Here is a 13,089-nt window from a genome sequence, read left to right on the forward strand (position 1 = left end):
CTCTCTCTCTCTCTCTCTCTCTCTCTCTCTCTCTCCCTCTCTCTCTCCAGAGGCGTTCTCATTTAAGAATGACATTGGCGCCCACATTCCTCCATCATTTTGTCAACAGTATCACCGCGCGCCTTTTTTCTGAACTTGTTCAAAGCAGATAACTTGAAATAAAACACACAACCTCCGACACACACTCCGATATCCCCTGCTGCCTCTCCCTCCCCTCCTCCTCCTTATATCGGTACACACTTTCCCCGACTTGCCCCGCATGTGAATAACTTCTTTTCAGCCCGACGACATAAATCTCTTTCTTGAAAGGTTGTACAAATTGCCTGCAATTGTCCTCAGACTAAATGCATGTTAAACAGCCAACCGTTTTTCCTCGAGGCGTTTTCTTTTTTTTTTGTGTGTGTGTGTGTGTTTTTTTTTCGTGGTTCGAGCTCGTGAAGAAACCCTCAGCGTTCCGACGGTGCCAGCGCTGTATATGGCCGAGGGAAACGAGGTCTGGCAGCTCCACGGAACAAATGACTGGATTACCTTAAGCCACTGCCAAGGAGTAATTCTAACACTTAATAAAGGAAAAAGGAGGAGGTATGTGTGTGTGTGTGTGTGTGTGTGTGTGTGTGTGTGTGTGTGTGACGGCGGGCTAGCCCCGAGGCCCAGTAGTCTAACTAGTTAGACAAATAAACACAGTGAGAGAGCCCAGTGGAGGCAGTGTAGTAGCTGAGAGCCACTGATAGATGAGGCTTTCCAGGACTTTTCTATTGGTTTTATGGAGAGTTTCGGCCGCACACTTTAATGTAATAATTCGCTGCTGTTGTAGGAAAAAATATGTTAGCATTGTAGACAAGCAACAACTATATTTTCAAAGTGATCGGCGTGGAATTTTTGAAATTACAGAATGGGTTTTGAATGAAATGAACCCAAATCCAGACACACTCTTTGATTTGATAATTTCATTGTTTAGCTTCTCCAATATTTGTGATTGCATGTCGCTCTCCTTCCAGTGGGAAACCTTTGGAAAAATGTCCTGCATCAAAGAGGGTGTGTGTGGATAACGGGGTGATGTGAATCGTCAATTAAATAAAAATTAATGCATAAATACACAAAAACTCCAACAATGGATTTGCAATGTTTTCATGCAACAGCAGTGAAATGCTGTGTGTGGCTGCTGTCGGTGTAATACTCTAAATAAGGGGCTTATCGACCTTCTTGTGTGCACGGTTTTGTGTCTGTAAGTTAAAACCCCTTAATGCCGTAATCTTTCCTGAAACACACACGCAAACACGCAAACACACACAAAAATGCAGTACATTTTCCTGTAAGCGTCTCCAACCATATGGCGAGCTCCAGAATGCTTAACCTTTAACCCGTGACACACAGAATGGACGAGAACCTCAAAAGAAAAGTGGGTTAATCTGCACTCAGCTCATGAAGTAGTAGTAGTATTTAGTATTAGTAGTAGAAGGACTTTGTGGTGAATCCTGATTTGGGAGCCGGTTCCCAATATGCTGCTGCGTCTCTCTTTCCCATTCTTCTTCTCTACTCGAAATGTAACGGTCCGTATATTCAGGCATGCTGTGGTTACATGGCGATATGATATACTCACCCCATGCGACGGGTAGGATATCCACCCTAATTCCCCCTGGCTTGCTTTGGAGTCCAACAGGTTGACTGTGGGGAAGGAGGAGAAAGAGAGAGGGAAAACAGAACATATATGAGTGTCTAGTCCTTGTTAGCCCCAATTAGCCTGTATCTAATCCCACAGGAGGCCCTGGAGAGATCACCAACCTCCCGCCCTGATCGCGACTCTATTTACCCAGCTGCCACACACACACACACATTCACACACAAACACACACACACAGTGGCTGGCTGTCTTGTCCTGTGTGTAGAGCATCAAAGCAGAGGTTGGCTGGGCACAGCTCAGATATCCAGGAGAGATCTCAAACTTTGTAGAAAAGTCGACGTTTCAAGAATAAGAGCTTATTTTCCAAGACCCGTGTGTTTTTGAATCTATGCTCGACTTTTCTGCCTGGCATCAGCATGCGTCCTGGGTGATCGGATTGTAGCCAGATAGAGCAAAAACGACGTCAAATCCAGGTGTAAACGCAATGCATCTCCAATCCACATATACTGACTGCATCAAAAGAAAGCGCATTCAAATCAGGCCTCATGCAGCTCGAATAGTAACATCCTTGTCAAAAATGGATTGGCAGGATACTGGTGGATGGGGACAGCTGAGCCAAGGATGTAAATGTTGCAAGAAGAGGTGACATCCACAGAAATCTGCATTTTAGCAAGGGAAAATCTGAATGTGTATACCCGAGATGCATTTTAATGTCAGGTAACTGTATTACGGATATTGTATGCAAGAAGCATGTTAACATCAGGTGTAAGAAAGGCATATACAAATGGTTTAGCATTTTATGGACTGTAGGGGAATAAGAAATAATAATAATAATGACAATAGAAGACTATGAATACTTTCACTTTAAAACAAAACTGGAGTTAATTCATCACTGACTGTCCACTTATGTAGGCCTACAATAAAACTAAGCATGGAAATAAGTCGGCGATGTTTGAAGTTTCAAGTTTGTTTCTTATTCAATGTTTTTATTCTCTCTTTCTCACAAAGAGCTGAGAAAAACTAATCGGATGGCAGAGTGCGGTGTGAATGAAGAGTGCTATATTTCACTAGACAAATAAGTGTGAAAAGGAAGCATGGCAGACAGAGCTCTAGTGGGCTGAAGTGTTACCAATAATAAAACAATCCTGAACAACACTCCAACTTCATTTCTGCAGATTTTATGGAAAAGCACATAAGGACAAGAGTTTCATTCCACTTGTAAAACTTACTAAAAACTCACTATTATTACTAGTATTCAAATAATTAGCAATTTATTCATGAAATATTGTCATTTTTGTATATTTTTGTAATCATCTGCATTTCTGAAATATTGAGCATAATAAATAAATAATGAACCTTTTTTTCTAAAACAGCTTTTTCCAAATTAGCTTTTCAGAGTGAAATCCTTCAAATGATTTCACAATAATGAATTCATACCGACGGAATATGTGCCACATTTTTATTTGGCAATCATGCAGCAAAAAAACACATCAATTTGTATGTCGCAGCGATTAAAAAGATGCGTGCTCAGCGACATGCGTGACAAAAAAAAAAGCAAGGGAATGAATATAATCAGCTAATGAAAATGGATAGAGAGCAATAAAATCCCACTGTCCCTACTCTCTCTCTCTCCCTTAAAGTTGGAGCCTGCAACTGACTCAGCCTCTTTCTCCTCGTCCTGCTGAGAGCAAAGCAGGGTACACACACACACACACACACACACACACAAACAAGTGCACACACACACCCAACGCACACACACACACACAGCAGTGCAGACAGAGATATAGGCCCTGCAGCTGTAACTCTATTCACTGTGAAAATATGGGGGAAATATTCTCCCCAGATTCCTCCATTCAGAGCCACAGTAAACAAGAGCGCACACATCTCCGTTAGACAGTCAAAGAGTGTGTTTGTGGGTTACGAGGCATGGCTGTAAAGCTGTGAAAACTCTATTCCAGTCTCGCACAATCCGGCCCCGTTCGCACGGAGCGGAAACCAAAATCCCGCGGACAAAAAGCGCGCGTTTTGCCACGCCGTGAACTAATTTTTGCCTCACAATGGAATAAAGGTTGAGATGGAAATCGCTGTTTTATCCAGGCAAGGGCGATAGCAATCAGCCGATACGGCAACAAAGAGACTGAAAGGGAAGGAGAGAGGGGAAAAGACACACGCGCGCGCACACACACACACTCGGAGACTTATTATCGAATTCCAGGCTCAAAAAGCCACTAAATTGAGGCTCACCTGAGTTGTAGCCGTGCCAGGCCGATCAGCCGGCTGAGTGGCAGTAGACAGATTCCTATTAGAGTCTAATAAAGCTATCTGTTCATGTCAGATAATAGCAGCTCAGCATCCAGGCCCATTGCTTCCAATTTACATTTCTCAACGAGCCGAGCCCACCACTCAAATTGAGCCGAGCGGGGGAATTTGAGAGCAGAAAATTAGACGGCTCTCATATCGCATGAGGGAGAAAAGCGCCCTCCAGCTGCACTGGGCTGGGGGAATCAGCACACATACACACACACACACACACACACACACACACACACACACAGATATAGGCGTACATACACATATTTGCACACACAAACTGAGAAAGAGTCACACCAAAAGATGCACACACACCCATGCACGAAACTGGAATATCTAAACACATTTGCTGATATTCTCACTCGCTTACTCATCCACACCACACACACACACACACACACACACACACGTACACACACAGATATATGCATATAAACATGGATTTTGTGCACAGATGTATGCAGATGCATGGAACTACAGTATCGAAACACATTTGCAGACATCCCCACTCTCTCACACACACACACACACACACACACAGATATATGCATACACACTCTTACAGATGCACACCAAAGCAGATGCACACACACCCACACATGCGCACTCACACTCAAAGCGACACAAGCATTCACAAAACATGAGCATAGACACACATTTGCTCACATTCTCTCTCACTCCTCACTCACACACACACACACACACACACACACGGTTAGCTAGCTAGCGTCAGCCAAGCATGCAGCCCCTGCCCTAACAGGGAGTGACTCTAAACGGGAACTGGGAGTATTAATAGCAAACTGAGCCAGCCTGTCTGAGAGGGAGCAAAACATCACGATGGTAAAAACAGGTGAATCAATATATAACACAAACCTAGGCCGCCATCACACACACACACACACACACACACACACACACACACCGACCCACAGACAGCAGCTGGGAAGAAGGACTAGGAGAGGACACCTCATCACAGGCAACCAGAATAGCGGGACTGGCAAATGTCCTGTAAGTTTGCATCATAACCCTAAAGGTGTACATAGAGGTTTTGGGAGGTTGGACCATTGGTGAACTTCCCTGTTAGATGATGAGAATGTAGACACCAAAATCATCCATGTGTCCCCGGTAGATCGTTGGCTGCTCCATGCTAACACTTTAGCATACACTATGCTGAGTGATAGCCGGCTAGCATAATCCAAAGTGAGAAGACTGACATTTTAGTCGTAAAAGTTGTTTTTTATTATATGTCCTGTAGATTCATAATTTTAAAAAAAGAAAAAAATATCATTAGCTCAATATAGCTGATGTAGCTAGGTTTATTTTGGGAACTATTTCAGGTGAGCAACCATGTATTCATCCGCTGCGCAGTGATTTTTAGCAGCGCACACTCTCCCATCACCCACCACCTTCACTTCCTATGGAAACAGGGAAAGTAGTCCCTGCTAGTTCAAAACAGTAGGTTGTTTTTGTCATATTTTGAGTGAATTTTACAAATTTACACAAAGCTGCCAGACTTACCCACATATCACATTTAAGATTACTCACTATTTAGCTTTAGAGCTGCTACAAGTTCTCATAATACTAGTAGCCTACTATCAGTCAACATAGTGTATGCTAAAGTGTTAGCATGGAGCACCGGAGCAAAGATCTACCGGGAACACATGGATGATTTTAGTGTCTATGTTCTCATCACTTAGCAGGTAAGTTAACCAACAGGACAATATCCCAAAAACTTGGTGTATTCCTTTATTACAATCGGATTTCCACTCGCAGTAACATATTATATAGGAAACAGGATGCATACAGAAGTTTAATCCTCAGCCACAGAAATGATCAAAATGTTGAATGGGTGGAAGAAGATGCTGTGAGTCAGAGACACTGGGCTAGAATCAACTAATAGCCCAATCAGCAGAGTATCTCAACAAAGGGTCACTATTGTACTGGAAAAGTAGAATAGAACCGAGCAGAACAGAATAGAATAAAACAGCACTGTAGCATGGAATAGAATGAAACAGAACAGAACAGAATAGAACGGAATAGAATAGAATAGAATAGAACATCACTATGTAATGTAATAGAACGTAATGTAATGTAATAGAACGTAATGTAATGTAATAGAACGTAATGTAATGTAATAGAATAGAATAGAATAGAATAGATGTTTTTTATGGAGGCTTTCAGCTTTCATCCAAATGCTGTTAGAGCTATGAACGACCCACAGAGCTCCACAAGACAGAATAGAATAGAATAGAATAGAATAGAATAGACACATATTCCCCTAATGTTTCCCATGTACTGGACAGAGTGAGGGGGCTTTGTTTGTCTTGCAGCCTGCTTTGTGTTGTAAGGTTGGCGGCCGCAGTGCAGGCAAAGCAAGGCGACTTGTGTCTGTGTTAAAGGGTGAAGTGTTCACCTCCCATTATGAATTATTCAAGCGCAGAGTCGCTCTGTCTGATGTTGCTGCTGCTGGCCCAACCTCTCCGCCCCCCATTCCTCCTTTTCTTTCTTTCTTTCTTTCTTTCTTTCTTTCCTTTTTCACACCGCTCTTCCTATCCCTGTCCTTGTTGTGATGTCTGTGAATACATACTGTAAATAGCTCCATACATTCACATACATGCATATATACAACACTGTAGTCGCACCTCCACACACACACACACACACACACACACACACAAACACACTTTTTTTCCTCTATGAAGCCCCAAAACACATTCTGTTAAATTGAGGATGCCACTCAACGTGCATCTCCATCTGCAGCTCAATCTTTTGTCTACACACACACACACACATACACACACACACACACACACACACACACACACAGAAACATAGAGAGAAAGAAAGGGGGCTATTTTTAAAGGAGGGGCGTGTGTGCACATTTCCAGCACCTCTGAAAGGTACCATCGCTCACAAACACCCATCCGTCCCAGCGGGGCTGCAGCGCCAGGCTCCCCGGGCCAGGCCTCCCTACCGCCGGCTAAAAATACCGAGGCTTCCCGGCGCCCTGCAGCGGGCCACCATCGCACCACACAAGGGGCATTCGGCACTACAGTAAAAACAGGCTTGAACTTGATTTTTCAACTATGGAAAAACGACACTTTCCAGTCAAGTTAATGCCCTAACATCTGTCCGAAGTTACCCCGCACCTCAAAAATGAGATCTCAAATGGGAATTTCCCAATTTTCCCCAAAGTTTTTTTTATCCAAGAACATTAGAACTAAATGGAAGCCGCAAAATGAATTTACTTCTTAAAAAATGAAGATTGTTGGTCTAGGCATGGTGCCGAGATGGGATAGAAGATTAAAAGAGTAAAGGTCCGACATTCCTTATAAATAGGAGAGGGAAAAAAATAATCAAATAATAACACAAGTTTTCCATTGTTCTGTTCAAAGCTGAGGGTTTTTATTTTGCATGCAGGATTTTTATGAGTTATTTTTTTATTAGCTTATGTTATGTATTTATTTATTGCATTAAGCCTCGTATAAGTCCCATAGAGTTACATAAAATGTTGGCTATAAGGTTATAAGGCCGTTAACAGAACTTCCTACTTTGTTCATAACTTTATTTCATATAATCTGTCAATTAATATGCCTGTTTCACTAAAAAATGCCACATTATTATTGTTTTTTATTTTTATTTATTTTTTATTATTTTTAAATTGTTAATGTTAACACTGAATATCACATGCATTTCCATAATCTAAATCATTGCTGGTTATAAGAACTGCGCACTTATATTTTTATAGGCTATCGGCCTGGAAGTGAAATCCAACCCAACTTTCTTTATTCTTCAGTCACTTAAACACACTGTCATATGACAACCGAAACAAATAACCACTTAAATAAGAAAATTATTAACAAAGTAGGCTAAGTTATATGGTTCATCATTTTTGTTATTTTATCCATTGAAAAATTGCATGTCTCTACCATTTACACTGTAAAAAAAAAGTGACTTTTACCAAATATACACTGTCAGTTACTCAATCCCAGAATCGGTGCTGTCTGAGTCAAAGTTTGCTGACATGCAGGCACATGAAACTATATCGAATAAGCTATTTTACGAGGCAACCATATAAATAATCACATAGGCCATTGGGTCCTTATTTCTTTATTCCCCTATGAGAAATCATGATTTGTTCCTACAATATTCCTATAGGGACTTACAGTGTTTGTGGTACTCAACTGTGAATTTATGGCCTTGTGTTACTTTATGGTAGTTTTATCTGCTATGTTACTACTAACACTACAGTGCTATCCTGATTGAGACTTAAGATTTGCTGTAATATTTTATATAGTATCCGTCGAGAATTTATCGAAGGATTACTATAGGCTAATTCTTCTCGTAAGGATAATAAATGAGTCTGTTCTCTTTTAAATGTAGCTGGAAATTGAAATTAGAATGGAGGGCGATGCTCTTGCGCTTGGTTTTAAAATATGCCCGAGAAAAAAATACATATGTATCATGTATATATCACCAGAATACAACTCTCTTCAAGTTCAAAGTGTGTTGGCCCCGTGGTTGGTGCATATGTACAATAGCAGCCTAAATGGATTTCTATAGAATAGAGAGAGAGCGGCTCGACACTGACACTCTCTGGCAGATTTATGTGTTGGGAAGGTGAATTTACTCATGTATTGATTGGTTTGGTTTTTATTTTGACGCTTGTCACTTTTGGCACTTATACCAGCTAACTTGTAAGACTGGTTGGTGGATTTATTGCTCTCTCTCTTTCTCTCTTACGCACATACATAGTCTACACACTCGCTCTCGCTTTTTCTTTCTTTCTCGCTCTCACACTCTTTCTCTCTATCACACACACACGCACGCACACACACACACACACACACACACACACACACACACACACACACACATTCCCTTTCTATCGTTTTCTCTGTATCTCTCTCTCTCTCTCTCTCTCTCTCTCTCACTCACTCACACACTCACATACACATACACACACAAACAGACACACACACATTCGATTCTTGTGCATATGGTGAGTATGCCTATATGTCCTACATAGATATTGTATGGTGTTGTCCTGTGTCAACCCCGAGCACGCTAAGGCTAATAACGCCCATCAACTTTGGTTGATATGGCAATGAACTATTGAATACTGAATCCTGAGTAACACTATAATGAGAAGAGGTTGTCAGATTCAAAGGCAAAAGCAATTCACAAGGTGCACTTGGGTCTGGTTGCTCGGACATGGATTAAACCTAAAAACTTTGCACCAATGGAGATCTCCATTGAAAATGAAATATTAGTCTAGTACCAGGCTTAATCCATGTCTGAGCAAGCAGCCCTTACAGTACTTGACCTTGACTCAATTGTTAATAATCTATCACAGAATTTCACTGAATATAATAAACTTTTTTTCCATTTCGAAAAGCCAGGCACAGTGCAGTGCAGTCCTGCTCTTTGCCTGAAACGAGACTTGGCGCAAAAAGAGGCCAAACGGGTTGCAAACAAGGTCGTATTGAATGCAACATTATACTGAAGGAACACCTATCTCGTTATCTTAAATGACTAAATTCGTTCGTGGGACGAAACCATATTTTACATTTCAACTTTTCAAAGCAACTTTTTTTTTTTTGCAAATGTATATTTATAAGCAAATATCATCTGTGAGGTCGAAAATCAAACAAGTCTTACGGGCGTTTTAGTGTTGTGGTTGTTAATTTTATTAGGCTACTGATAATTACAACGGGGGAACGGGGAAGAGCGCGAGCACGTCATCTCTGTTGTATTTGGATCACAGTACCCAGTATATTCTGAGGCAACTTTCTCTTGGACTGTTACATTAGGACTGACCTTTTCGGCGTGGCCTATATAACTTGAACTGTCCAAACAAAGCTCGTCCTTCAACATCAGTCTAAGTCATGACTTTGCATAACATTCTTTTAAATTTGTTTTTTTTCCCCCATGAAATTATGGGTTGAAAAGTAGTTAAATACCAAGATCTGATGAACTTTGATTACAAATTGTATATCCCTGTTTTAAAAAACCCAATACCAAATACTTTACATTCAGTCCTTTGTCATTCAAACGTCCATTAAAATGTCTGTAAACCTCTAATTACGGGTGTGCAGGTCTACTGTAGGCTTACTCAGATTTAGTGAATTACTTAATTGGTGTTAAGGTTTAGATCACTATGCATAAGCTGCCTTAAACTGTGTGTGTGTGTGTGTGTGTGTGTGTGTGTGTGTGTGTGTGTGTGTGTGTGTGTGTGTTAGTAGTAGTTGTAGTAGCCTCTACCTCGGTGACCCACGTGAAGCAGCTATTGAGAAAGTCTATGGACCTGTACAGTATCCATAGGGAAGTATTTTTCTTTCTTTTTTTTCCTCTTTTTTATTTATTTATTTATTTTTTACAAAATAACCATAGCTTCTACTCGTGGTCCCAGAACAGAAATCCAGCCTCTCCAGCCAATGTGATAAAAATCTACATTAAAATGTATTTATTTCTCTGAACGCAGTTTTAATAGGCCGACATGTATCTAAATCAGAGGGATTGAGAGGCTCACAGCGCATCCAGCACGCGCCTTTCTCTGTGCGCTGTAGCCAAATGCCTTTTTCTTTGCCTCCGCTCACACTGCAAAAAATATCCATCTTCACAAGTCATGTAATGTAGCGCCGAGGCGAAAGATCTTATTTTTCCAGCAAGCGAAGAAAACCTTCCACCGGAGAGAGATCGTTCCTCTTGTTTCCAACGTTCCAACTATTGTCTTGAATCGTGTCATTTTCTAGATGGAGCGGTCTGCCTTGTTCTGCCTCGTTTCAAGATCCTGTCACTAGAATTCCCGAAACAAGTGAAACTGCATTGGAAACACGTGGAATGATCTCATCCACATCGGCTGCATTTTTCAATCGCTTCATGTAAAAATCCGATTTTTAAGCCTAGATATGACACTAAATGACTTGTTAACATGGACATTTTACAAGATCACCTGGCCAAACCACAGTATGGGTCGACTGGTCGAGGTTTAGTCCGGATACAACCATAAAAAAAACGGCCATCCGCGTTTTTACGCACCGTGCGATCGTGCGTATCATCCGTTTATTGCCTTTAAATCTTTGTGTATGTAACCTATCCGGGGCATCGAGCCCGCATGGGTTCACATAAACCGTAAACTGGTCAACGCGACCCCCCACTAAAACACCAGCACCGGAGTTTCTTCGCGTCTGATCGCCCGGTAATAACTCCGTGATGGCGCTTTAGAGGCTGTCTCGCCGTCGCACCACTCATTCAACCCCAAATAAACAAGAATTAACCTGCTGTTCGCGAGATGGTCCGGAATGAGGCTACACTGTCTGCGTGTTGTGGATCTATTTTTCAAGTTTGGCAGCTTTTTAATATCTAACATTAGTAACAGGGTGATCCCGGGCCACGGCGATCCACGGCGTCACCTTTACTGCGCCTTGGATCATCATCTTAGTATTATTATTATTATGATCTGGACGGTTCCGCGGCGAGCGCACAGCAGTGGCCCCGATATGAGCCATAGCGCACCAATTCAGAGCCCCCCCCCCCCCACACACACACACACACACATACACGCACACACACACACACACACACACACACACACACACACTCACACTCACATGCACACACAGCCGGACAGCTCCCGCTTACCTTCATTGGAGGGATAGGTGATGGTAAACGCTGAAAGAACGCAGGTCAGAAAAAGAGATAAAATAAAAAGGAGTGATCGCGGATTGCAATCCATGGCGGCGGTTCAGAGGTACATAACTCCATGAAGCCACTGACTGATCTGAGAGCGTCTTCTCTCCGGTCCGCTTTCTCTCTCTCTCTCTCTCTCCCTCTCCCCCCTTTCCCTCTCTCTCTCTCTCTCTCTGGTTGGAGGAGTTTTCCGCTGGGTCCTACAGAGTCTGACAGCAGAACGCGCAGCGCTCAAGTTCACCAGAGGTCATTTTAGATACATTACCATGGGCGTCTGCTGGGTATGACAAGATAAGCTCCTCTCCGTATCTCATAGCCTAAGTGAGACCAAAATTGTTCTTGTAGTTTTTATCATTATAGGGAGCAAAGATCAAGCAAAAATCCTCAGAAATCTATTTGGAAGTCGCATCAGGGAACATTCAGCAGCAATGTTCCCTCTGAGCTGACAGTGTGGTGACCTACATCTAATAATTTATCACACTGACCATATAATAATATATTGTCAGTCATCAGTCATTGCTCCACTTTGTCCCCCAGTATTTAGTCTGTTTATACAAGTGTGTTTGGAAGTTTTGGTGGTAAATTATATTAGATGCAGGGACTTTGCCATTGCTTAGGCTTTAGTGAATCAACACACTGATGATGAACAGAAAACTGCTTGGCCTGTTATCATTCAGTACACTGAGCAGTATTCTTTATTTGGCCCACTGGAAGCAGCTGAATCCAGAGTCTACAGGCCTATCCCAAACAAGTCAGAGTGAATCTAATCTAGCCCACTGAACAGCCAATGAGCTCCTCTTGTTTTTAATGTAGATGTTGGAACAGCCAATAGGGACTTCTTGTTTTTAATCTAGATTTTTAAACAGCCGATAGGGATTTATTTTGTTTTTTAATCCAGGTTTTTAATCTAATTTTAATGGTGCATGTCATAGTAAGTAGTATCAAACTGATGTAAATTACGTTCTTTATAGGGAAAAAAGAACAAATTAATGCTTTTTAATATCAATTTTTTGTTGATATTGCTGGTTGTTTGCCTTATGACGATCACTGACTGAATGTCTTAGTTTTATTTATCACTGCATCAACGTCTGGGAGGGACATGTGGTGTGCTTCTCCTCGGTTCTACTGTGTGTATTTCTATATGTGAGGGCCGTTAGGGGCCCCTGACACCACAATAAGAGATCTGACAGGCCGGGGTGGCCATGTGACGTCAGGGCCCTCGCTGAGAAGCCAGCTGTTGTGGCGGGGGGGTGGAGAGGGTGGAGGGTGGAGGTCAGGAGGGGAGGTGATGTATGGGGAACGCTAGGGGACGCGACACACAGACAGAGGCCCACAACAGCGCAGCCACACTCTGAAGGGCAGAAATGAGAAATGTAATCGTTCATCAGATGATAATATTTGATCCGTTTTGCCCTGATCCTGATTCCTGAACGCCGTCTGACTCGAAATTGAAGCACTGCAGA

The 13,089-nt window shown here is 42.1% G+C and overlaps 1 protein-coding gene across 3 annotated transcripts in view; it reads right to left on the reverse strand.

Moving 5' to 3' along the window:
• Nucleotides 1-11,706, reverse strand: part of epha3 (eph receptor A3) — a 120,801-nt gene extending 109,095 nt beyond the window's left edge. For all 3 annotated transcript variants that reach the window (XM_071907262.2, XM_071907261.2, XM_071907263.2), the window contains exons 1-2: nucleotides 11,579-11,706; nucleotides 1,601-1,665 (exon numbers count right to left, since the gene is read on the reverse strand). In XM_071907262.2, the coding sequence (XP_071763363.2) occupies nucleotides 1,601-1,665; nucleotides 11,579-11,672 (159 nt within the window). In that variant the 5' untranslated portion in view covers nucleotides 11,673-11,706. The remainder of the gene's footprint in view (nucleotides 1-1,600; nucleotides 1,666-11,578) is intronic.
• Between the last annotated feature and the right edge of the window lie 1,383 nt (nucleotides 11,707-13,089).

The sequence above is a fragment of the Centroberyx gerrardi genome, chromosome 10 (assembly GCF_048128805.1).
Source record: "Centroberyx gerrardi isolate f3 chromosome 10, fCenGer3.hap1.cur.20231027, whole genome shotgun sequence".
Classification (NCBI taxonomy): domain Eukaryota; kingdom Metazoa; phylum Chordata; class Actinopteri; order Beryciformes; family Berycidae; genus Centroberyx; species Centroberyx gerrardi.